Source organism: Stigmatopora argus, chromosome 11 (genome assembly GCF_051989625.1).
Source record: "Stigmatopora argus isolate UIUO_Sarg chromosome 11, RoL_Sarg_1.0, whole genome shotgun sequence".
Lineage (NCBI taxonomy): Eukaryota > Metazoa > Chordata > Actinopteri > Syngnathiformes > Syngnathidae > Stigmatopora > Stigmatopora argus.
The window spans coordinates 2,231,495-2,258,085 of record NC_135397.1 but is presented as its reverse complement, the minus strand read 5'-3'; the positions used below and the strand labels follow the sequence as shown (position 1 = coordinate 2,258,085).

Genomic DNA, 26,591 nt, shown 5'->3' with positions numbered 1-26,591 from the left:
TTACTATACTGTCGTTTTTTAAAGAAAAAAAGCCTTACTATATTATGTCGTTTTTTTAAAGAAAAAAAGCCTTACTATACTATGTCGTTTTTTAAGATAAAAAGCCTTACTATACTATGTCGTTTTTTAAAGAAAAAAAGCCTTACTATACTATGTCGTTTTTTTTAAAGAAAAAAGCCTTAGTATACTATGTCGTTTTTTAAGATAAAAAGCCTTACTATACTATGTCGTTTTTTAAAGAAAAAAAGCCTTACTATACTATGTCGTTTTTTAAAGAAAAAAGCCTTACTATACTATGTCGTTTTTTAGGGGGAAAAGCCTTACTATACTATGTCGTTTTTTTAAGAAAAAAAGCCTTACTATACTATGTCGTTTTTTTAAAGAAAAAAGCCTTACTATACTATGTCGTTTTTTAAGATAAAAAGCCTTACTATACTATGTCGTTTTTTTAAAGAAAAAAAGCCTTACTATACTATGTCGTTTTTTTAAAGAAAAAAAGCCTTACTATACTATGTCGTTTTTAAGATAAAAAGCCTTACTATACTATGTCGTTTTTTAAAGAAAAAAAGCTTACTATACTATGTCGTTTTTTAAAGAAAAAAGCCTTACTATACTATGTCATTTTTTAGGGGAAAAAGCCTTACTATACTATGTCGTTTTTTAAAGAAAAAAAGCCTTACTATACCATGTCGTTTTTTAAGAAAAAAAGCCTTACTATACTATGTCGTTTTTTAAGATAAAAAGCCTTACTATACTATGTCGTTTTTTTAAGAAAAAAAGCCTTACTATACTATGTCGTTTTTTAAAAGAAAAAAGCCTTACTATACTATGTCGTTTTTTAAGATAAAAAGCCTTACTATACTATGTCGTTTTTTTAAGAAAAAAAGCCTTACTATACTATGTCGTTTTTTTAAAGAAAAAAAGCCTTACTATACTATGTCGTTTTTAAGATAAAAAGCCTTACTATACTATGTCGTTTTTTTAAGAAAAAAAGCCTTACTATACTATGTCGTTTTTTAAAGAAAAAAGCCTTACTATACTATGTCGTTTTTTAGGGGAAAAAGCCTTACTATACTATGTTGTTTTTTAAAGAAAAGCCTTACTATACAGAGTCGATTTCTTCAATGATAAATAGCCTTACTATACATGGTCTTTTTTTTTTTTTAAAGCCTTACTATACATGGTCGTTTTTTGTTTTGTTTTTTATTTAAAAAAAGCCTTACTATACATGGTCGTTTTTAAGTTAAAAAAGCCTTACTATACATTGTTATTTCTTTTAAAAGAACAATTCTCAACACGGACTTGCGAAGCACTTCAACACTTCGCTGCAAAGAAATAAAATGGCCGAAGGGAGAAGTTGGTACGGAACGGCAACAAGGCGGAAAAGCAGACGGATGCGAACGTGTCACGCAAAAGAAAGACGGCCGAATTGGCCTTCAATCTTATGAGTTGCCATTTTTCAACACTTTCCACAAGGACTCGCACATAAATTTGGGAGAATAACTTTGCACATTTATGCCACGCTAACAAAAGAAGCACACTGAAAAATGTGCGCACACACATTGAAACGCTCAACAAGCAGTGATTCATACACATTAGTAGTCATGAAACATCCAAGTGTTGACGCCTCATGTTTTTCATTCATTTCCTCACAAGTGATGCATTCAAGATTGTTAGCTGAAAAACATGGCTGTCATTCATCGTCATTTTGAAATTCAAAATAGATCAATACATCATTTTTAAAAATGTTTGCCTGCATCGCCAAAACAATAACAGGTGAACTAGGATAAGAATCTCCGCGCACGCCAAACGATTTCCAGCCCGGGCAAAACTTGCGTTTTTCCCAAGTTGGGTAACTGTCAATGCAAGAGAATCGTGTCTTTGATGTTCACAATCACGAAGACTAAATTCTCTCTCATGTTTACAAAAACATGAACGTTGGAGTCTTTCCAAACTTAAATTGTCTTGACGGTTGGATACTTTTTAAAAATAAAATGCGGGTTAGCAAAGTCTTCTTTTATTTGATGTTTACGGAGTGAACATTCACTAAAGTCAAAATAACATTTGATCTAAAAAACCACAACAACAAGACACATTAGGATGAAAACCAAAGCCTTTCTTTCCTAGACCAGAGCTCACATTTCCAAGTCCTCCTCTATGTGCTCCTCTGTCTCACTACAGATCACATCATCAAATGCAAAACAGCATATCCCCATCTCACCTCATCTGTTACGAAAACGTACGTCTCTTTAAAGACAAAGGGAACACGGAAAAACAAAAAACATTCGGCTGATATCGCAAATTATCCGCACTAATAACCAAATTTCCCCCGATTCTTACAAAAAACACCTTCGCTATATTCATCCAATACATGGTCGTCTTTTAAGAAAAAAAGCCTTACTATACTATGTCGTTTTTTAAGGAAAAAGCCTTACTATACTATGTTGTTTTTTTAAGAAAAAAGCTTTACTATAAAATGTTGTTTTTTTTTTAAAGAAAAAAGCCTTACTATACTATGTCGTTTTTTAAAGAAAAAAGCCTTACTATACTATGTCGTTTTTTAAGAAAAAAAGCCTTACTATACTATGTCGTTTTTTAAAGAAAAAAGCCTTACTATACTATGTCGTTTTTTAAACGAAAAAAGCCTTACTATACTATGTCGTTTTTGTAAAGAAAAAAGCCTTACTATACTATGTCGTTTTTTTAAAGAAAAAAGCCTTACTATGTCGTTTTTTAAGAAAAAAAGCCTTACTATAATATGTCCTTTTTTAAAGAAAAAAATCCTTACTATACTATGTCATTAAAAAAAAAGCCTTACTATACATGGTCGTTTTTTTTTAAAAAAGCCTTATTATTCATGGTCTTTTTTTAAAGAAAAAAGCCTTACTATACTATGTCCTTTTTAAAGAAAAAAGCCTTACTATACTATGTCCTTTTTTTAAGAAAAAAAGCCTTACTATATACTATGTCGGTTTTTTAATAAAAAAGCCTTACTATACATGGTCGTTTTTTAAAAAAAAGTCTTATTATACATGGTCTTTTTTTAAAGAAAAAAGCCTTACTATACTATGTCATTTTTTTAAGAAAAAAGCCTTACTATACATGGTCGTTTTTTAAGAAAAAAGCCTTACAATACATGGTCTTTTTTTTTTTAAAGAAAAAAGAGACCCCAAATTGGCTTCGGTGCATGGCTATGAGGTTGCCAGGCAACAACTCTCACCTGAAAGCAGCAGCCGGCGCATTAGTATATCCCCATTTCCTTCTGCCTTCTGGTTTTAACGCATCCCGCCTCGCTAAGTTTAATAGGAAAAGCCGTAACGTACATTCATTTGGACGAGGCGGCGAAACACAGCCGTTGTCCCCCGCACTCAAGATCGTGACCCGCGGGGGCTTCACGTCGAGGCGGCGAGATGGCGCTAACGAAACGACGAGTACGTACTTTTGAGAGAAGAGGTCCCTGTAAGGACTGCCGTGCTGCAGAGCCACGCCGTAGCCACGCGTGCTGATGCTGTTGCCGGCGACCGTCAGCGTGCAGTCGTCGTCGGTGAGCGCCGCGTATTCCACCACCGCCATGTCCCACAGGAAGGCGTAGGACTCTCGCTTTGCCTAGGGTTGATCACAAAAAACATCAGATGACAGTTTCTTCGTTTACATTAGAAGTTTGTTTTTTGCACTTTCTGGCCTAAGCACCCTCCACAGATGTCTACGATGGTTTGGGCGGAAACGCGCTTCAGAATTTTCAAAAACAACTTCAGGCATAATTGTATTTCAACTATCAGAATTGCATTTATTGGACTTCACTGAGCCCAAAACAGTAGAGTTTTTTCTTGGAATAATAAAACAAAAAAGCGCAAAACACCATTTTTAACCCGATTTGCTGTTGGCCAGAAAATCGTAGTCATTACCAAGTGATGTAACGTAAGATTGGCTTCTTTTTTGCATTTTTTTTTTCAATCGTGTTATCTGAAAAAGTCTGAATATGTCTTAATATGTACTCCAAATCACTCGGATGTAAGCCTCTATTTTTTTTCCTGAGTTGACTGAGCAAATCGGAGGAAGTGGACCAGCCGGGAAATATGTTGTTTTGATCAAAAACATTTTACTGAAGATTGCTTTGATATGTGGCCAATGAGTGGGCTGTTGACAAACACACGGGAACCCAAACAAAGCATCGCCAAAAGTGCATTAGTAAAAAAAAAGCTGTTTTATTATTATTTGTTTTACAATCACTAAGCTCACTTGTAGAGTCAAGGGTCATAATTATAAGATATTTAATGTTCAGTAGGCGATGGGGATCCGATGTTAATGGAGTCCAAGATACTTTTGTCTTAGGTTCTTCTCTTTGATTTAACTTATGGTTTGAACTCGTATGGTCAAAATTCTTTGGGACATCCCTCCTCTGACCCACTTTCTATTTCGTCACACGATAAAAACAACGAGTCTACTCACTCGGAACTATGCAGGCTCAACATTAGATACATTTTGGTTCTGCAGTTTTGTTCCTATTGCTTTGTTCTCTATATCCCACCTCAGAAAAAGAACCATCAAAACACACATATTCACAAAGGATAAAAATTTGAGCCTGATAAAAAACATGACTAACCATGTGTCGCATTGATTTTTGACAGAAATCAATTTGGTATTGTTCTGTACAAAAAAATAATCCTGGCTCATTACACGAGACGGCGCAGCACAACAATAAAAATCAAAAACTTTTTTTCCTGGGAAACCGAATGACTTTTTGTGCCGTCTGAAGTGTTGCATTAGTGTCAAAAAATTATATGTTTGCCTTTCTTTTCCATTACATCCTGTGATTCAACTTTGGTGAACTTTCTCTCAGTCACATTGTCAAAATATTATCCTGATGATGTGACTAAAAATGCCAAAAATAACCTGACAGCTGTTAAGGCGCTTTTTTCAAAGGCTTCTCTCAAAGTTGTCAACTTGCACTTTTGAAAAAAACATTGGCTTTTGATCTACAGTACATTTTCCAACTACAGTTCAGTTGTCTTTAACTTTCATACAGTTGCATTAAATTCCAACAAAGCATTCATTTAGGTGATTAATTTCATAATTGTGATTTAGAGCATTGCGGTTTCTTGCTTAATTTAATCATAAATACAGCTAACGTTAATATACTGAGGACTATAAATTGTTAGAATGGCAATTACAATATGGCGGTCATGGAAGGAGTTGGTCTGGAAGGTTTGAGAACTACTTCGAGGTTTTAATTGAGACGCTACGAGAGAGATTTAGCTGCGGGATAGAAAACTTGCAATTTGAATGTAGTAAAAAAGCGCAGATAAATTGACGGGGACAACATTGACCAAAATAGTTGCCGCCGACAAGCGCCGCAGAAGATGAGAATGGCTCCGCGATCCTTTTGGATTTGCGCTTTGTTGTTTTTGTCGCCTTCGCCGCTATGACGGTACGGTATTCCCTGTGGTGCCCTTGCATCCGACGGTGCCGTCAACAAACGCCACGGACGGAGCTTCTGCACCTCGCGTCTCATTAAGACGGCGCAAAGTCCAGAAGTCAACTCGCCCTCGCAAAACAGGCGTGGAGGAAGGATGCTCATTTTCGTGTCACCACCAGGACATGTTGCTTATTTAAACGACTTGGCAGAAAAAAACCCAACTCGGATCGCTTTGTAGTGAAATATAATATGCTCACTTTTGGTTGACGGCCACAAAGTTACTCATTACTTCCTGTACTTGGTGGCTAAGAAGCGAAAATTTATGGAACTGTGGATACGGAGCGTAATATTGATATTTTACAGCAAACTTTCAACCTATGTTTGGATACAAGATGGAAGTTAAACAAATCCAAAGCAGTAGTAAAGCCTTAGTTTTGGGAAATATTGATGTGGAAAAAGAAAACTTCTAGTCCTTCGATATAATAGAAACTGACCCAGAAAAAAACCCTACTTTGAAAGTAGCGCTTTGAAAATAGTGAAATATAATATGCTCACTTTTGGTTGACGGCCACAAAGTTACTCATTACTTCCTGTACTTCGTGGCTAAGAAGCGAAAATTTATGGAACTGTGGATACGGAACGTAATATTGATATTTTACAGCAAACTTTCAACCTATGTTTGGATACAAGATGGAAGTTAAATAAATCCAAAGCAGTAGTAAAGCCTTAGTTTTGGGAAATATTGATGTGGAATGGAAAAAGAAAACTTCTAGACATTCGATATAACATAGAAATTGAGCCTGATATGATACTTGAATCGATCTAGATGTTCCATTTTCATGACGGCAATGAATCCTCAACCCAAAGACCAGGAATGGTACTGATGCAATTGGACTCGGTGGAGGTCCGCGCTCAACGGGGTGCCGTCCTCGTTAGATACGTGGTCTTAACAGAGATTTTCAATTATAGATTTCACCTTCTTCAACTTACATCTGCCTGCTCTTTCTATATTTGATGAACAGGAAAGGACTCATAAAATATTACGTCGGAGGTGCAGTGCTTGAAAATCTTATTTTTTTAAACAAAATAAACTTTAAGTCGCCTGAGTATTGCTTAAAATCAAATTTTTGGACACTCACCTTCTTGATGCCTTCGAACGGGCCTGAGACGGAGTGCTCGAAACCGTTGTTTTTGTTAATCGTTTTCCAGAGGTCGGCAAAGGTGCTGTCCTGCTCCAAGGGGTTGGTGCCTTTGGCTTGGAAGTAGTCGTACACCGCCGAGTCTCTCACCGTCCCGTATGCGAGGTCCGCCTGCTTGGACAGGTCCTGGAAAGACCTGGAAAATGGCAGCAGTGGGACAAGGGTTATCGGTTTATCTTTTTGCCAAAGATTTAGGGTGGAACAAGTGTCTAGGAAGTAAAAAGACTGATTTTCAGTAGTAGCTGTTCTTGAATGTAGTCTTCTATTCTGTTGCGTTTTGAATTCTTGTCTTTGATTGACTGACCTTGGTCACTCAAAATGATAGACGCCAGTAGGAGGATCTTTTGTGACATTATTGTTTTGCAGCATGGTAGCTTTTTTTTTCTTTCTGACATGAAATTGAATTGTTTTGCACAGAATTTAACTGGTCTATTGCTATGACTTCCCAGCAAAAAGGACCGTGAGGATTAAAAAAATATTTGCGGGTGATCAGGAAAGGACAGATACCGGTAGGATTATTTAGCAATTTCCCACACATCCAATGTTGGTCAAAGTGATTTCAAATATTTGTACTTGTTCCTTTGTAGAAGTAGACTCACCAAATTTGGCCCAACTTTCTATGAAACAAAATAATCACAGGGCTTAGAATTACTTTGACTTTGTCCTAGACACATACCTTAAACTTCTGACTCTAGCTCAGGGGTGTCAAACCGGTCCTCAAAGGGCCGCAGTGGGTGCAGGTTTTCATTCCAACTCAACAAGAGGATACTTTTTGCAAGTGTAATCAGTTAATTAAAGTCAGGTGCTACTTATTTTAGGAGACACCTGATTGGTTAAAATGTCGGCACTGGATCGGTTGGAACAAAGACCAAGACCCACTGCGGCCCTCGGCGAAATCGGTTTGACACCCTTGCTCTAGCTAGACCTCCTCCGGTTTTCAGGTGTTTCTATATATTGAAGATTACGCCTGCGAACCGTTTGTCACGTCTTCACTCCCTACCATCGTGTTTGTCAGTTCTTGCCACCCAACTGTCATGGTGCCAATAATACTATATCCCTAAAAGATCCTCCTCTAAGTTAAGCGTCTCAGCCTGTCCTACACAACTTTTGTTGAAAAAAGACCTGTTTTGAATCTCCACTGGCTTGCCATCGTGTCATTGACCTTCGCTGCCTTTTAGTTTGGAAAATGCTCAGCAAACAATCAGAGGAATTTCTGGCATTTTCAAGTTTACATCTTCCCACAGTGACAAAAACGAACACATTAACATCACGGAAGACTACAACAGATTGTCCGCAGATGTGAATGTAACATTCCCGAAATAAGAAAGAAGAATTCTAGACCCGTAAGACCCTTTAGCCCAGGAGTAGGGAACCTATGGCTGGGGAACTACGTAGCTCTTTTCCCGAGCTCAACAATAGGAGCACTCAGGCGCTACATCTAGCATCTTTTTAATCATATTTTTTTTCATCACTCTTCTGCATGCATCTCATTAATACTCATTGATCTGCTGTTCATCGAACAAATGATCTGCACCTGTAACGACTCCCAAAATCTTCCCCAGCGCCGCCACAACGCGGATTCCAAGACGCCCACGCCAAGGACGACGAGAAATCCAAGGGTTAGCATTCTGAACGACTGCGGCATTAATCCCTCCAATTGGCCATTAACGGCTCATAAGAACATGCGCTAATGTGCTTTTCATGAACAAAACCGCCGATCTGAAAATGACTCTCTCGTGACGCCATTATGCAAATGTGATGAAGGCGCAGTGAAGAAAATGAGATTTTTGGGGGTTGAAATAAGCTCCGTGGGGCGTGGATTTACGTACACTTGTGCGATGGGAAAATGACAAAAATAAACTTTACTGTCAATTTCATGCAATGAGAACCGACTCAGGGTGAACTGATATTTCAAAACTCTGATGAGGAAAAGTGGGGGGCGAAACGGACTAATTTTACAGCGTTGCACTTTTTTTGGGCAACACTGATTCAAATTTCCTACTGCGATCTAACACGAGTGTGTCTAATGGTGTGGCCCGTCAATGTAATGGTTGTAATTTACAAAAACAAAAATATTTAATTAATTTACCCTGCAATTTCATGCCAGTTTCATGACTGTGTCCCCAGTTGAAACGGAGCTGTTGGATACTGTAAACAAAGTGTTTTATCTATTTTTCTGCACATAAGCAACAAATTAGCGTAGCGAGACCATGCTGTTTTTACAGCCTCAATTGACCATAATTTTTTTTTTAAACAACAACAACAAAAGGAAATCTAAAAGCTTATCTCAGATGATGACGTCGGGCCAACTCATCCGTTTAATTAGAAATCTCTAGAGCACGGCCCGGGATAAACTTTGAGCAGAAATATGTAATTTGTTAATTTGTTACGTTATTATCTGACGCCTTTTTCAGTCGGGTTGAGAAAAGAAAAAAAAAGAACATAAAAACACTGATTTTTATTTCTTGTGAAAAGATCCTTGTACTGGATATTTAGTTGCTTTGTAGCCCTGAGATGAAAACATTTGAATAGATGTCTTTTACAAACCCGATCTTTTTCTACACGATTCTAATCCTGTGAAAATTTCGATCACTTGATCAGATCGGGAACATCCCTAATTAAAAGCAGTTCTTTTTGTATTAATGGAATCATGGATAAGCGGTACGGAAAATGATATAACCAGTTTCCGATGTAAAGACAGCTAAATATAGTTATTAAAGTGCTTAAATTACTTTAATTCTAGGGGCTATCTTATGGACTATTGATTTGGGTACATGAACTTATTTCTTTGGAGTTTCTACCAAGCCATCAAGTGTCAAATTAACGACTTAATCAACCTCTACGTACACAAAGAAATAATTCCTGCCTCGTTAGCGTGTGAAATCGGGGATCATTGACACAATAGCTGACCATGACGTATTATAATTTTATTTATTCGTGACTAGAAGCACTTTTAAATTAGGAAAAAAACTATCATACATTTTCGGGGTTGCGGATCGAGACTAATTATCGGCAGATCCACTAAATACAGGTGGACTCAAGTCGCATTGAAAAAAATATGATCAAAACTTCCCTAGTTGACAGATATTTGTCTCAGAAAAATAGAAAAAAAATCCTCAAATTTCCAAAATACATTTTTATTCTACTATAACAAGAATCGGCTATTTTTATAAAAGGGTCCCTCGCCTAGATTTGACAATTTCTTAAATCTTGTTGGCAGCATGACCCTCACTTGAGAGACATAAGAAATTGACTACTCGTATAATCATAAAGGAGCTTTACCGTTTTCCGATTCAACTAGATAGGGGTCACAAATTGCACCTTGTTAAGTCTGCCTGGTAAAATATGAGGTTTTTTATGTCACTTTTCCCTTGAAAAGTAGGACAAGCGAGCAACGGGCATCATTTCTAGAGCAGAAAAGATGGAATTTTTAAGGGATGGAGTATTGATCGGTCCGGCCGAGGTATAAGGTGTGTTTATCAAATTAATTCATTAGCCTTACTTTGTAGAAAAGTTTCAATTGGAACTTTCTGCTCAGGCTCAAGGTTTTTTTTTCTTTAATCAGGCTTTGCAGTATTGCCAAGATTCTTTTTTTTTAACCTTGACACTACATGCATCCTCCTGGAGAAGAAGGCAGACTCATCGGATTTAAAAGGTGGAGCATTTCTCATCCGGCTTCTCGGTGGTCCGAAAACGCTTAAATCCCACCTTGCGTTTAAGTCAATTTGTCCTAATGATAAAATCAGTGATGATGTGCTGCTTGTTTGAACGTATTTGCTTCAAGGGCGCTCGGCCACGAATCCGGTTTGTGAATTTTGTCCTTTTCCAAACAGCACAGACACGGTCAAATTCAGCGTTGTTTTTTACGTGGAATATTTTTGTTTTGCGGCTGTCACTTTGATTGCCCCCCAAAGGCTCACTTTTCTCACAGCTTTTTTTTTGCCAACCTGGAATTCTCTCCCAAACAAACAACATGTAAGGCCTTCCCGGGTGTGTTTCATGTTTACAAAGATTACCGCGTGTTTTTTGCAAATAATCCCACGCCAGCTACATGATTTATGAAACACGTTACTTCTGAGGATGGCGGGGAGAACATTTTGACAGGCTTGTATTTGTTTTGTTTTGCTCAATTGTTATCATTTTCCATGTGTTCATGCAGTTAGGATTTGCAGTACGTTGGCAGCGTCTAAATATGCAAGACTGGACAGAAAAAAACAAAAAAGCCTTTAGAAATACATCAATAATTAAAAAATTCAGCACATATTTAGTATTCTCTCACTCATCAAAGCCCTGGAAATATCTCTCAGTTTTAAAGATAAAAAAATGACATTGAGGTAAAATACCACGTTCTTTGGGATTTACTTCCTCCTCTGACCCACTTTCAATTTTGTATTACAACACGTCGCATGACAAACACAACGAGTATACTTGTCTACCTATTCATTTTCCATTATCACGTTCTTTGGGATTTACTTCCTTCTCTGACCCACTTTCAATTTTGTATTACAACACGTCGCATGACAAACACAACGGGTATATTTGTGTACGCCTCTGTTGGAACCGGTCCTTTTTTCAATAGTTATGAACCTGTGTGCGTCTTGCTCGTCGATTTTTGAATACTCTTTCACATGACTACCCATAAATTAGTGTGTAAAAAAATTGTGATAGCGAGACTTTAAATTCCGTCAATCTTTTTTGGAACTACTCGAGGGAGGCCGGGAACCACGGATGGAAAAATTCTGACTCGGTGAAGGTATTTGACCTCCTGTGACCTGGCGTCCACACGTGTGGACATCACATTTTTGTTTGTCAAAGACGACAATGTTAAATTTTGGACTACAAGGGCGTCCACTTACGATGTGGACAGCATTTTTCTCAGAAACAACATCATGTATAAAGATAATTCTTTGTTTTTACACTCACCAGCTCCCAATTAGCCTAAATATCAAAGAGAAAATAAGAGGTGAATATTAGTGTCTTACCGTACGGCATTATCCAAGCGGGACACAGTCAGGTAAGCAGCCAGGTTAGCCGTGTAGGACGAGCACACGATGAGAGTAAATAGCCACCAGCTGCCCATCACGATACGCAGGGCCACCGAGCCCAGGATGGAGTCGCCGCCTGTGTGTGGGCAGACATGCATATTCAGTTCATTTTTTTTATATGACAAGATGTGTTTTCTCAGGGCAGAGAGATTAGAACTGATATCCAACAACATGCCGTACTGCAGTTCTGTGGGAAATGGGAACAATAGCTGAGAACCGTGGGTAAAATGACCCTAAAAATTACATAGCTGTTCATCAATGTCAGATTTTTGGACACAGGGCATCATCTAGAAACGCAAGCTACCGCATCAATCAATATATAATACGTGGGACAGTCAGTCACAGATAAGGATATTGCAAAATCTATATGTCTATAGAAAATCTACATAAGACAAAATGTCCAGCAGCAAGTTGGATTACTTTTAATGAATTTCTTATTTTAGGTTAAACTAAACACTGAAGTTGTAATTTTCTACATTGATTTCAACAATTTGACTAGCACCACCTTGTGTTAAAAATGAGAGGCGCAGCTTTATGTAGGCTGAATTTAAGCTCGTTTTGCCGGCCATATCCAACGATGTTTTTCTCCTTTGGTATGTCCATTTTATTTGATATTATTGACACGACTTCATAGTTCTGATGAAAATTTAACCACCACCTCAAAGTTTGTTTCAAAGACTACAGTCTTCATTAATAGTTGTGCTTTTCCCCCCTTTCATGTCTTTTGAGCTTTTTGCGGAAGACCAGTTCACGGCGTTAATTTTGCACATTTCATTTCTGACGCGCTGCGCTCACAACATCAAATCAAAAAAGAGCTTATAAAGTCTTCCAGAGAAATGTCAGGGTACATTTGAGTTTTTGAAAGGGAAAAAAAAAAATGTGCGCTGTGGAAATGCCACGACGGAGCCGGCTCCGGCGCAAAATGATGTGATGAGAGAAACATTGGGCTGAGTGTGTCACCCTCGACACAGCTGCGGCCTCGGGACGGAAGTGAACGCCTTGTCAGACGCGCGGCGCCACGGCATCCGTCACTTTTATTATGCGCGCTTTTGAGTGATCTTTAAAGGTCATCGAATGTGAAATGTGCGTTGTGAAAGTCAAGTGGAGCTAGCGCGGCAGTCCGTCTTCCGCTTGCAAATAAATTTCTAATAAAACTTTGTCGTCACCAGCAAAAACTTATTTGCTTGTTTTCATTCGCTGCTCCGGATGATTTTCCACTTGTCATAAAAGGGGAAATATTATGAGGGAATTGACTTTTTATGGGTGTATACAAATGGGTGGAGGAACCCATCCATGCGGCAGAGTCTGCAATTTATTGCACTTGGGAAAATGTCATTAAGAGTTAAGAAAAAAGTCAATGATTAGTTCATTTATTCATTTTCTGAGCTGCATATCCTCACCAGGATCGCCGGGGGGGTGCTGGAGCCTATCGCAGCTAACTACGAGTACCAGGCAAGGGGGACACCGTGAATCGGTGACCGGCCAATCGCAAGCAATAACCAGTTAGTTATAGCTAGTGACAATTTAGAGTACTCAACCAGCTAGCCTAGGATGCATGTTTTTAGGATGTGGGAGGAACCCGGAGTACCCAGAGAAATGCCACGCAACCCCGGGGAGAGCATGCAAATGGCACACAGTGAGGACTGACCTGGGATTGAACCCTCGACCCTAGAACTGTGAGGCCGGCACGAAAACCACTTGTCCACCAGGCCACCGGATTGATTAGTTATTTAACATACCATTTTGTTATTAAAAATACAAAGCATAAATGAACATTGAATACACATTTTTTCCCTTTCTATGCAATTTACAATATTATTTGTACGGTCATTGATGAATTATTTGAATGGTGGAAAGTAATTGGTGGAAAAACAGGCACACTCTAAGATTACGATGTTCCATCCTTTTGTCATTTCCAAATTCTGCCAAAAATGACTTATTTCCATACCTTGCTGGACGAAAGCTCCATAGACAATCCAGATGGCGCTCTGCAGCGAGGTGGTGGGCGAAGGCTGCGAGTGGCCGCCTGCGTTGCTCTGGCATCGGATGGCCTGGATGCGCCTGAGCAGGAAAATCATCACGCCCACGACCGGGATGGCGGCGGCAATGCAGGCCCACACGGCAAGGTCGAAGGGCGCCAGGAGGGAGAAGATGTTGATCTTTTCTTCCGATTTGCGCATCAGGATGCCCACTGAGTAGTCCAGATAGCGCTTGCTGAAGTCCACCACGCGTTCGCGTTCTGGCGTGATGGTGATGGCTGACACGGCCAAATCTGCTTTCTGTTGGAAAAAAAAAAATCGGATGAATTCTAAAACTACCACAATTAAAATGTCATTTTCTATCTTCACAAGGGTCGCGGGGGGGCTTTAGCTTATCCCAGCCAATGATGAATGGACATCAGGCGGATCGCAGGGTACAAAGAGACAAACAACTAATCAATCATAGCTAGCTAGGGGCAATTTAGAGTGTTCAACCAGCTAGCCTAGCATGCATGTTTTTGGGATGTGGAAGGAAAACCAAAGTACCCGGAGCCCGGGGGAGAACATGCAAACTCAGTGAGGACCCACCAGGGATCGAACCCTCGACCCCAGAATTTGGGGAACCAGAGAAAATCCATGTAAGAATACCCAAACTCCAAACCGGAAATTCTGAACCTGGGATTGAACCCTCGATCCCAGAACTGTGAGGCCACCGGGCCACTCCCGTACAAACACATTACATGCGAAATTAAAATTTAGTCAATTTGCCAAACGTTTAGCTTCAATAAGATGACGAAACTCTGTAAATGCAAACATTAATTGGGAAACATCGCATAGATTATGATTCATCATTTCCCCGAAAACGGGATGAATAAAGTTATCTAATCTGCAATTCACAGTGTTTGGACCCTCCTGTTTTGGAAATAAGATTTTTGTATTCAGTAGGCTTATTTTCACAACATCTGCAGAGCGATCTCTCAGTGAACACCAGTCGGTGGTCCTAATTATTGGGGTCTCTTATAAAGTAGAAATGTTTCGTGCAGGCTTCCACTTCAACGCAAAATAAAAAAAATGGAAGATAAGAGGAACATTTTTGAGCAAGTTGTTCTCTGTAAATGACATGAGAAAACAACCTTTAAGTCCATTAAGGGTTGCGCTAAATGAATATTACTTTTTACAGTCATGTTGTCAAACCTTTGCCTTCTACATCCCGGTAAGTATCCGACTGGCAGATTTGCAGATAAAAGCTTTTGAGATGAGACATGTTTTTCTGTTTTACTTCCATTAGAGAAAATTCAGTCATTTGTCTCTATTCCTAAAACCACAAAATGCAGCTGTGCTGCAAGAGAAATGATTTGGATCTTAATTTGGACATTGCTTGTCTGGGACGCGTAACACTTTGCACTGACCTTGCCAATCAGGTCTCCAATCATTCCGTTCCAGGAACCATTCGGGAGTGCCGAGCCGTATTTTCCGTCCCCGACTTGGTAGATGTCGTACTTGAAGCCCAGGATCTTGGCCAGGGCGTCCAAGACGTCAATGGAAAAGCCCTTGTATCTTTTGGCCTGGCCCAGGATGTTCTCCGCCGTCATCACGAAAGGTTCTTCCTGTTCACATAGATTTGGACATCCTCAACAATAGAACGGAAGCAGAACAAGCCAACAGGCATTACTGTGTTAAACTCTAAATGGATATTTTTGGAAAAATTGACCCTTAGCACCAGTTCTACTTGTCAAACAGCAAAGAGGAACTCAAGACGTTTTGGACAAAATTCTGGGAAGCTGGATCATTGGGGTGTATTACAGACCAAAAGAATGGGGGTGGGGACTTTGCTTTTTATCGATGTTGCAAATCATCATGACGATGATCAAATGGCCACTCTGGCTGCACTACGGGGTTCCTCGTGTAACAAATTTCTCTATGTTGGCCGATTCATATCTCATAAAAGTCTCCAACTACTTTGATAAATTAATTTTCCCCAAAAAATCAAATCAAATCGTTAGTCAATGCTTACTTTTACCCACACATCAAGGGAAAGTGTCATTCCTAGTGGATTTTAAAGCCATCTATTAAAACATAAAGCTTCGATTAGATCAACGCAAAGTCTATGGGATGTACTAAGAGCTGGACTACTTGCTAGAAAAAGGTCTTTTATCTGTAGACTTATTCTACTATGCAGATATTCTTTCCCTAAGAAATGTGAGTCCACCACTACTTATTTGCCCAGAGGGCCTGAAAGTTAATTACACTTAACAAATGTCGGCGAACCGTAGTGGAGAGGACACACAAACCGAAAAAGTTCATCACCCCTCGCTTGAATCATTCATGGTGATTCTCTGCGAACGGCTTTGTGGAGTTGAGGCCACGATCGGTCACCAGAAGTCAGCCTGAACTGATAAAACGATTTTCTGGCTACACAACCCATAATACCCGGCGTCACGTTGACGCCGGCACTTCATCAATATGGAAATAACCTTTTCCGTTTACAATTGGCCCGATCTTTATTTAATGTCAGACTGGAATTAAAAGTGGAGTTGTTCCGATCCCGTAGTTTTGCACCCGAGTTTGAGCCCGGGTCACCTGATTTGGAGGATCTGCCGATACGGAGTGCGGATCCAATACCTCGCAAGTTACTTATTACAAAACAAACACTTGTCTTTCTTTTTGCTGCTTGGTGGCTCAAAGGAATATAAAAAATACAGCCATCGAACAACCACTGCCAGCCTTCCCAGTCAAAATGATTTGGATGTTATTTCTGTGTCTAGACTTTTATTCCATCAGTTCTCACAGTGGCACCCTTAGGCCTTATTTCCTGTATTTTGGGGTGTTCATTTGAACACCTGTCTGGGGGAGTGGTTTTATACCTTTTTCATTTAAGGGTGCCACTTTAGTATCTTTTGCTTCCCCTATGTTGTCCCGTAGTTCCGGTTTTCTGTTGACTTTGGTGTTAATAAATTATCATGTAATGTTAATTGCCTTGTGTGTCTGTCTCCTCATTGGCCGGGTTATTCTGCAACTCCCTGGTACATCTTACTACCAGGGGGAGTTGTAAAAATGGTGTCAATGGCAGCCAATGAGTTGATACTTAAAGCGTTACATATATATTAGACAATTTGACTCGAAAGAAGGTTGAAGATGAATAATGACACATATTGGACAGCCCCACACACACGTAGCACAGTTTTAGACAGCGTTGTGATCGCAATTTTGTTCGTCTAATAGCCATGCTTTAAGATGATTGGCCAGATTGACAGGTTCAGAAACGGGAGTTCACGTATGCTAATTGGTATTGAGTTCCAGGTATGAAGAGAGAAGGTGCTTTGGCTAATTTAGCAGTCTTTTTGAAGGGAACTACACAGTCACCTCTAGAGCCAGCCTTTGTTGTGTTGGATTTTTTTGTACAAAATCTTGCAGTTGAGGAGGAGCTTTGTGTTGAAAGATTTTGTAAACTAAGGTGGTATCTGCATATTTAACAGTATTGTCCCAGTTCAGGGGTTTGTGTTTTTTTAATATCTGACAGTGGTGATGGATGGATGGAAGAAGTGGTGAAGTTGTGCCAACCGGAGTTTATGGCGTGATGAAGTAGACAGTGTTGAGCTGAACTTGTGCGAATAAATACAGTGCAGGAGAAGCCATGCGTGAACAAGACGAGGAAGCGCAGTGAGTCGGAGTGGGATGGAAAGTTGGCGGAGGGCACGTTGACTTTGAAGGCTTTTCCAATGGCCTCATTTCGTGCGGGAAAAGATCTTAAAAAGTCCTCTCGGGTGACGAGTGGTCGAGCTTGTCACGTCCTTTACCCGTTCCCAGAGGTTTTAGCCTTTTTTTTTCCCTGATGCAAAAGTTTACTTTGACCTCCACTTAGGGAAAAGCTTGCAGCTTGTCCCAAAGTGGAACATTTAATTATTTATAGTCATTTGGATACAATTGTTTTATGCACGTTTCGGCTCAAAGGAGTTTGCAATGTGCCAAATGGTAACTATTATTCTATTTTCTTATATTTTCACAGGATTTTTACATTAAGTTTTACTAGCGTGTTAAATCTCTGCTTTCCCAAACGGAAAAGTAAAGAACATACCAAATGAAGTTAATAAAAATATGCAACAATTTTTTTTTTTAATTCGGTAATTCCATAAGCCTGTGTTTTCTATGCATTTTTTTTCCAAAAAGAACAAATCCATACTGTTGCAAGTGCATAATAACTCCAAGTTTAAAGCTTCAGTGGAAATTGAACTCACCAGCAACGTGACGATCTTGAGCGTGACCCCCTGCATCCCACTCTCGATCCGGTTCTCCTTCAAGCTTCCGTTGAGACCTCGGGTAGAGTCCCATGACGCCAACTGTAAGAGGAATGGCAGAAGCAGTCAGAGACGGAGGTGCATGACCTTCAGACTCTGGTCTCTTTGTAGCAAACTACACAGAGATACTTCAGAAAAAGAATTGTGGAAGCATACAATTTACTGAATAAAGACTTCACAAAGTAAAGAGGCCATTTACGAAACATGAAATGCTATCACCCCGGCTAATAACAACAACGGCGGTATCTAAAATGGCATCTGGTCGCCAGAACGACAACCGACATCCATTAGTATGCTGTTAGCGGTCTTTGGCAAACCAATCGCCATGTTTTGCTGCACTTTGGAAGCTATTCCACTGCGGGCTTAGTGATCAGAAATGAAAGCAAGACAGATGTGGAATACCCGGATCGAAGGAGAGGACGGCTAATCTATCGTAACCCGGCTAAAAGACTTTATGAGAAAGGACGTGAAGACGTTTTTTTTTTTCCACCGCGTCAACTTTGTGAGTTGTGTCTGCGCTGGCGAAGGAAATGTCGTGTAAATTGTTAATCAGCGCTTCAAGCTGGATGAGAATTCTCTAGGATGTGACACATCACATTTCAGGTGTCTTTCCCACTGGAGCTGACAGGACAAGAAGCACGGCCCGAGGACAAATGGCGAGCCTCGCTGGATGCTGAGCACCTTTCAGCCGGCAAACTTCTCACCAAAAGTAATCCTGAAAATGTCAAAGTCCCTTAATATATATAAAAAAAAAATATCTGTGGAATTAAACAATTACTGGCAAACGATCAGCTGTTAAATTGTCCTAAAACTATTCGTTCTCATTCATGCTCTTCATTGAATTGAATGCTTTCATTGTCATTATACAAGTATAATGAGATTTAAAATAATATATAAAAATATATAATTATATATTATGTACTTTAGTGTTATGTATTAATTTTAAAAAAAACATCTTCTGGTGATGAGTAACATTCATTTAAAAAGCATCATTTTCAAACTTACATGATTTATTTCATAAAAACTAAATATACTAAGAATTAACGAGACTCATTTCAAGGTTTAAAAAGCGGATACGTATCTATTGTTAAGATCTTACCAACAACTCTCAAACAAATATTCTCAAGAACCGTTATATCAAATCTAATCATGTGTAATTTTTATGTATTTACTGTTTAATGCATAAAAGTTGCATTAAAAGGACAACTGCAATTAGCTTTGACCTTTTGGCAAACATTGACATTGTTGTTTTTCTCTCCGAGATCCCTCGCATGTGACGTCTTACTGTATTTTTTTTATACAATCCTTAGAATTTACAGTCCTAAAAACAATAATACAGCAACTGGCTTTCAACACGTGCCTGCGTTTGATCGATCTTTTCTCAAAAGTGGCGCTTTGTAGGACCCAAACGTCATTGGAAATCTACTCGGTAAGCAACGCTGCGGCACAAAGGGACGGACGGTATTGACTGATTGAAATTCTCTGATACGCCTTTTTAAAAAGTCACCATAATGACGGCTATTTGGCTAATGGCGAGCGAGCTGGATATTTAATGAGGCTGGGGAAATGCCAGTGGCTGTTTCCGACGGACAAAAGGAGCATAGGGATTCGTTATTTATCTTTTTCATTTTCTTAAACGCGGTTGCATCACAAGTGCCTCCACTACATGATGGAGACGCTTGATGATCCTTGTCATTGAACCGCTTGAACGCCGCCATTATGCATGTGGAACAATACGCTCAAAGTGGAACAAAGTAGTTTCAGAGTTGCGCATTGGAAAAGTTCACTTTGTGAGATGCCCAGTTAAAAGAGTATTGATATAAAGTGATTTTTAAAATAAATAAAGAATAAAAGATAGTTCAGTTCGCCTGGCGAAAGAGTGGTTAGCGTGATTCAGAAAATGAATGAATAAAAAAAGAACACACTATCTCATCTAATCTTTTGATCAACGATAAGAGTTGCCATAACAGCATTAAAATATATTCTGATAAAATGTGATCCAGGAAGAATTACAACCATAACAAAGCATCTCAACTGTGTTTGTAAAACGTGTCGTTATGTTCTTGCAGGTAGCTTTGTACACAATAAAAAAAAATACAAATACTTACTGTATTTTGCTGTTTAATATATCCCCCCATTTAATATACCAAGGTATATTAAATGGCAGGGGTATATTAAATGGCGGACAAATGGGAGGCTCAAAAAAGCAAAAATCATTTAATATACCCGGGTATAATAAACGGCAAAATAATAAAGTGATATAAAGAAAATATTGCTCCGTATGTTTCCTGTCACTGACTTTTTCCCCTGCGTAAAAACCCCAATGAAGCTATCGCTCATTTCCAGACGCATGAGGAGATACAAGCTGACCATTCAAACGCGTTCCGTCTTATCTTTCTCGATGCCTTCAACCAGCTGTCTGCCGCGTATTACCGTAATGTGTCAAGTTAGAACTTAATATAACAATGACAAGTCAAAGCAGATAAGTTGGAAATTTATAAGATGAGGTGACATTACGAGCGACTGTTTGGATTTCTCAACATGGCAAAAAAGGGGGGAACATTTGGAGATGATCTGTTTTATCTCCAATTACACATTTTTTCATCACACCCGGAGATAAAAGAACGAATCAACCATCGGCATTCAGATCAATTTTGTTGGTGAAGTCATCAACGTGCGACTCTGCGGATGATGATTTCATTAAAACTAGACGGCAAGCATTAAAAGTTGAAATTTAGCTGCAACTCATCTTTTTCTTGTATTTTTTTTTTCATAAGCCAAAAAGTACATTGTAATTCAGAATTCCTGCATCTTAATGAATGATTCATGGGCAGTATTGCTCATAAAAACGAGTTAATTCTCACATTATGGTAACAAAATTGACCTTTATTTGGAGAAAGTGGCATTGTAGATGTGTGCGTGTTTTTTTTTGCATAATAACTTACTGCAAATGTGAGCAATCACACACAAAATAGGAGTTGGTGTTCTCTTATAGACTGCAGTGTTCATTAGATAACCACCAACGCAGACCACACACAAAAATTATATTATATCTCTACTCACAACCGCAAATCTCCCCTCCAAAACCATTTTTGATTATAAATAGTGGCTTATGTTTGCAAATGTTAGTATTTTGAAATGAATCACAAGTAGGGAAGTTGTAATGCTTATTTTTTCATGCTTTTGCCTATACCAAAGCGAAAAAAAACCTCATTTTTTTTGCATTAACGTGAACCACGTTGGTATCTTATGAAATGTTCAGTTTACAAATTTAACACAATACTCTGTCTGTTACAATCAAAGTGTTTTAATTTACAGCAATCATCAAAAATCATGAACGATCAATGAAAACATGCAACTACGACTATACTTGATTTTATGACCAAATCCAATTCTGTCCAATACTCCAAAAATAGCCGTACAGAGTATCGGATCAGGGCTTTTTTTTTTTACACAGTACTAATGTGTACACTGCTAAATCTAGCAAACACTATTGAAAAAGATATCCTTGGCTGCATGAATTGAGCCAGGTCGCCATAATTTGGACAAAAATGGATGTTTGGCGGTTCAATGACACAGGTAACACATTCTTTGGTGATTTTTGGCCACAAAGTAAAAGTCTGTCCAGTTCTCTGGGGGCACAATGTGAGCCAAACACAAATGCCAAATAAGCACTGTTATACAGTGGCGGAGGATATAATGGCAGTCCAATTTGGCTAGATGAAGGCAGGGACCACTGGGCCTTGTTTTGGGTCTCCACTTCGTGGCATTTGGGCCAAAATTGGCAGCTGTGACAAAATTATTGCTCTGATTAGGCAGAACCCCGCTGTGTTTTCTTCGAATAAAAGAAAAAAACCTGGCAAGCGCACGTGCCAGGCCGAGGTCGCCAATGACAAAACATCTTTCTCGGTCAGTTCTGATCCCAAGTGGTTTATCTTGAAAACTGCTCTTTTATTAATTTCTCACTTCTTCATGCTCTACGTTCTCGTGTTCTACATTTAATCCGCAGAACAAAACACAGCCTCCGACAGAATTTGTTCAATATTTTCAGTTCTAAGGAAAATACGTGATGACCAAAAAACAGGATTGTAACGATTATTTTTTTTGTCATTATATGCTATTCTTAAACGCCTTACAGCATCAAAAGAACAGAACATGAACATATAATACTAGAGTTTTACCTTTAATATACAGTAAGAGAAACATTAGGGAGAGTATGTATATGTTCTAAGACCAAAGTAGAGTTACTCTTAAATGAACTGACCATGGTAATCCGAACGTCACTTTTAACCTTTGTGGTTTGTTTTTTTTAGAAACAATGTAAAGGGTCAAAATGGCCAGCTTCATGTTTAATCATCCAGAAAAATATTTCCCCGTTCTGTATCTTGGCAACGGTCGTTATGGGTCAAAAAAAGCCAACGCAGTTCACGCACGGCACTTGACCGCCAATTGAAAAAGCGTTTTGAGATTTCCGAGGCGTTTTTCTCCGGGCGCCGTGAGTCGGAAAGCTTGGTTAGCACTGTTGTAAGCATCGGTGCAACTAAGTGTCGTTTAAAAGCGTGTGCAGTCGATTGGTCGCCGTCTTTTGGTCGCCGGTCTTTTGGTCGCCCCAACCGTGACAACGGGCGACCAAAAGACCGGCGACCAAAAGACCGGCGACAAAACGAGGTAAAACAACACGGTCTACGCATCAATAAAAGCCAACAATGGACATGAGCAGTTTCACTCAGCGGACGTGTGAATGAATAAGAGTTTGTATGTACATGCGTTGTCCCTTTAAGAAGCTACGTCAGTCAGGGTCTTAACAAGTTCTCCAACAAAATCAATAAAAGTCCGGGAAATTTTGAGCTTTTCTTTAGCCTAATAATTACTAGGGCATTAAGTATGACTAAATAGTCATTCGCAGTTTGTATTTAGGGAATTTGAGCAACGATTTAAATGGTAATTATCACTCACCTTCCGGGCGACCAAAAGCGTAACTTTAAAAGTACGCTGTCACAATGTTGCTTACGAAAGCAGGGCTTTACGGGTCAAATAATGAGCAAATTTGTCATCTTCCTCACTCCAAAAAAAAAGGGTCTTAGTTAAGAGAAGCTCATACCGCAAAGCTTTTTTTCCGTATAATATCCCACTGAGCACAGATGGCCGATCCAGTCAGTGAACGCGCACCCGCACGAAATCAATTCTGACCGATGCGTGAAAGACGCCGGGCTAAGAGCGGCGATGACATATAAACGAGCGCAGTTTTCCGGGCAAAGAGCCTCGCCTGGAACGAGAGGCCGATTGCAATATCTGCTTAGGAAGAAGCTGACACATCAATAAGCGCGAAGCGGGGGAAGCAAAACAACGAGAACGGCATCGATCACTCTGCAGCAGGAGGCGAAGCCGGTGGCGCAAACTTACACTGGCCATCCAGGAAATAGTATTTCAGTCTTCATTAGGGCGTCTTAAGCAGAGAGACGCCTCATCTAAGAGCCATCAGGCTGGGAGGAAAATGGACTGGATGCAGATAAACGATGATGGAGAGGGTAGATAGCCCAGCCGGGGGAGGAGGAAGGTTACCGTGGCAGTAAGTTAGAGGCGAGGATGAGGAGATCGGAGCCTAATGGCGAGCCAGTCTCGCCCCGATGACGAGAGACTTTCTGAATATTTATACGAACGCTCTAATAAAGAGTGTTTGAGGCCGACAGCCTGCGTCGTGATATAAAGACACGGCGAGTAATCGCATCTGGCATCTGTATGGTGTGGTTTTCGGCGTCTAATTGGAAATACAAGTGAGCACGTGTTGGCTCAGGACATCTGAGATCCAACTATGCATACTTGCAAGTTAAAATTGGCTCTGGCGGAGATGCCTGGTCCTCTTGGAGACTCCTTGATGGCGGAGTGTTGAAGGATACGAGTCGTGATGTCAGCCGCGGGCTGAGCGGTGATTAAATCTTCATTACAGTTTCTGGTCAGCGCCGCTCGGCATAGATTGCGAAAGTCAATTCCTCTTCATTCAGCGGGAAGCCCCTTGACGGAATCGGGACGTCGGCGGTGGAGGCGACAAACAAATTACTGCCGAGGGGACGCAGATGATCGGCTTAATCTCTCTCGGCGGCGCTCCCAGACGAACCGTACTGGAGTTTGTCGGCTCAAGTTATGATTCCATCCCCAGACAATTTGTTGGGTTTTACATCAATTCGCTAATGAGAGCAGATAAAATCACCTTTACAAGATGATACATTTATGATTGTTTTCTTGAAAAATGAAAACTTTTCGGAATTTAAAAGCCGAAAAAAGTCCACTAAAATGTTCGTCCGCATTTAGTTTACATTCGAACCGCTGTTTGCGAAAGACGATTATTTCTTCAAATTGGCGAGAGATGGCAGCACCTAACGGACTCTAAACATTATTTTTCGTTTCTACCGGGCCCAGGGAGCGTGGTGCTAACTTCAAAACATTTTTTTTTGCATTCGGGTGTTTCCGGAAGAAGAATATTTCTTCAAATTGGCGATAGACGGCAGCAACTAACTGACTCTAAACTTTATTTTTCGTTTCTACGGGGTCCAGGGAGCGTGGTGCTAACTTCAAAACATTAATTTTGCATCCGGTGCTTATTTTCGGTCATCAGACAAAATGTGAAAAATGCATTTGACGTAATAAAAAGGTTTAGTTGAGTTACACACTACAACAAAGAAATTACAACAAGATTTCACGTCTGAATATTCTCTGGTCTTTAGAGGACATCTTTCTACTTCCACAAGGTTGTCTGATGCTTTTGTGTCATTTTAATGTCGTTCATTGTGACCCTGGAAGACATGTATCATTAATGTGTTCCTTTCTGATGCCTAATGAGCCACAACAGTATGTGTCATCCACTTTACAGTATCTGGCAGACGACGTGCCGTGAAAAATATAGCATTAAAGAGCCACCAAAGGTGTTTTAATGGAGCAGGAACACTGCAGAGGTTAGTGGCGAGGTCTCGGGGAAAATGATCTATTGTTTCCTTCACACCGGTAAGAGGTCACATGGAGAGAATATTAAAAAAGAAAAAACTGTTTTTCTTAGTGGTTCACACTGCCTGCAGAGTGCAATTCTATATCGGCTTTAAAAAAATTATATATACAAACCAGGCCAGGCTTGACACGCTGTTATATCTGTCATAAAGTATTGTGAAAAATGGAAAATTGGACACCCACTAATGTAAAATCTCATAGCTAATGTCCGTGTATGAGAAAAAAATCTTTTTAATTCATGTTACCATAACAACTGGTAATAATACGGCAAGGAAGGAAAAAAAAATGATGCTGTCAACCCTACTCTGCCCTGTACTGATTTGCCTGAATATTAGAAAATTGCAAAATTATTCTAATAATATAGTATTAGGCACACGAGTTCGAAATGGTGTCAAGAACTTTAATACTGTTTTCTGTATATAAACCTTGTCTGATGAAACATTTATTTTCTCAACTACTATGCTAGTTGAAAATGATTAGAGGTCTATCACCTTCAATGAGTTATTTGATATGGCAATTGTTGTTTCCTTACGGCAAATAACATTTTGTTCAAAACAGGTACTGACAGGTAGAATAAATAAACACTTAAGATAGTACAATTTTTGGCTGTTTGTGTTGCCATGAGAGTTTTTATTGCAAAATGCATAGCTAATGAGATTAGACTGTTCGATTTGGTGGTTAAATTCGATTGGATTAGAACTTCATTTCATCCCGTATTCGGGAAATTGCCGTAGCAAGACAGTAGCAAGCATAGACCAAAATTACCAAATAAATTTTAAATCATGCAGATTTCAATGTAAGATATTTGTGCAATTTATCCCTATTGTTGCTATTGTTAGCCTTAGAATCATGCTTAACCCAAGAACTGAGAGATTCAGCTTCTAATGACAAAGCTCTTTTTAAAATGTCATTGTGATAAAGTTTCATGTATTTTACCAGAGTAGAAGAAAATGCTAATAATACAGTATTTGTTGTGAGAGCCACAGTATGTCAAGAAATTGTCACTAAGCAGCATTATGCGTAAATGTCACGGGGACTTTTGCAATTTTGAAAATAGCACCTATAAAAATGTCTCTCTACGGCAAGGGTGTCAGACTCGGGTTGGTTCGCGGGCCGCTTTAACGTCAACTTGATTTCACGTGGGCTGGACTATTTTAGATATAATATACAGATTTTTTTTATAAATGGATTAAAAGAACTGGATTAAAAACCCTGAATATTCAGTTTTGTATAGATCTAAAACGATGTTTATTTTAGCTTTTTTTAATATATATTTTTAGATTTTACAAAATGATTTTTAAACTAAAACAGAAAAAATGGATTAAAAAATGACAATTATTGATTTAAAAGGGGGAAAATCAGGAAATGTAATATACATCTATACTCTTCATTTTAATTTGATCCTAAAACAGAAAGTCGGCACTCATGATTTACTTTTCCGGGCCACACAAAATGATGCAGCGGGCCAGATTTGGCCCCCAGGCCGCCACTTTGACATGTACTCAACGGCTACCTTAGTTAGCTTTTCCCCCATTGCATATGACTACACAAACTGCAACGGCGACCATAATCGAATACGTAACAGATTGTAACTTGCCAGAAAAATGAAGAAAAGACAAAGTACTATGTCGCAAAGCCAAATGAGTGTTCCCTCCCGA

The 26,591-nt window shown here is 39.3% G+C and overlaps 1 protein-coding gene across 3 annotated transcripts in view; it reads right to left on the bottom strand.

Annotated features, from left to right (window-relative positions):
* Positions 1-26,591, bottom strand: part of grid1a (glutamate receptor, ionotropic, delta 1a) — a 213,864-nt gene that overhangs the window by 28,153 nt on the left and 159,120 nt on the right. For all 3 annotated transcript variants that reach the window (XM_077613223.1, XM_077613224.1, XM_077613225.1), the window contains 6 exons: positions 17,875-17,976; positions 15,049-15,246; positions 13,609-13,939; positions 11,598-11,736; positions 6,556-6,751; positions 3,440-3,606 (listed from right to left, as the gene is read on the bottom strand). In XM_077613223.1, coding sequence (XP_077469349.1) covers positions 3,440-3,606; positions 6,556-6,751; positions 11,598-11,736; positions 13,609-13,939; positions 15,049-15,246; positions 17,875-17,976 — 1,133 coding nt within the window. The remainder of the gene's footprint in view (positions 1-3,439; positions 3,607-6,555; positions 6,752-11,597; positions 11,737-13,608; positions 13,940-15,048; positions 15,247-17,874; positions 17,977-26,591) is intronic.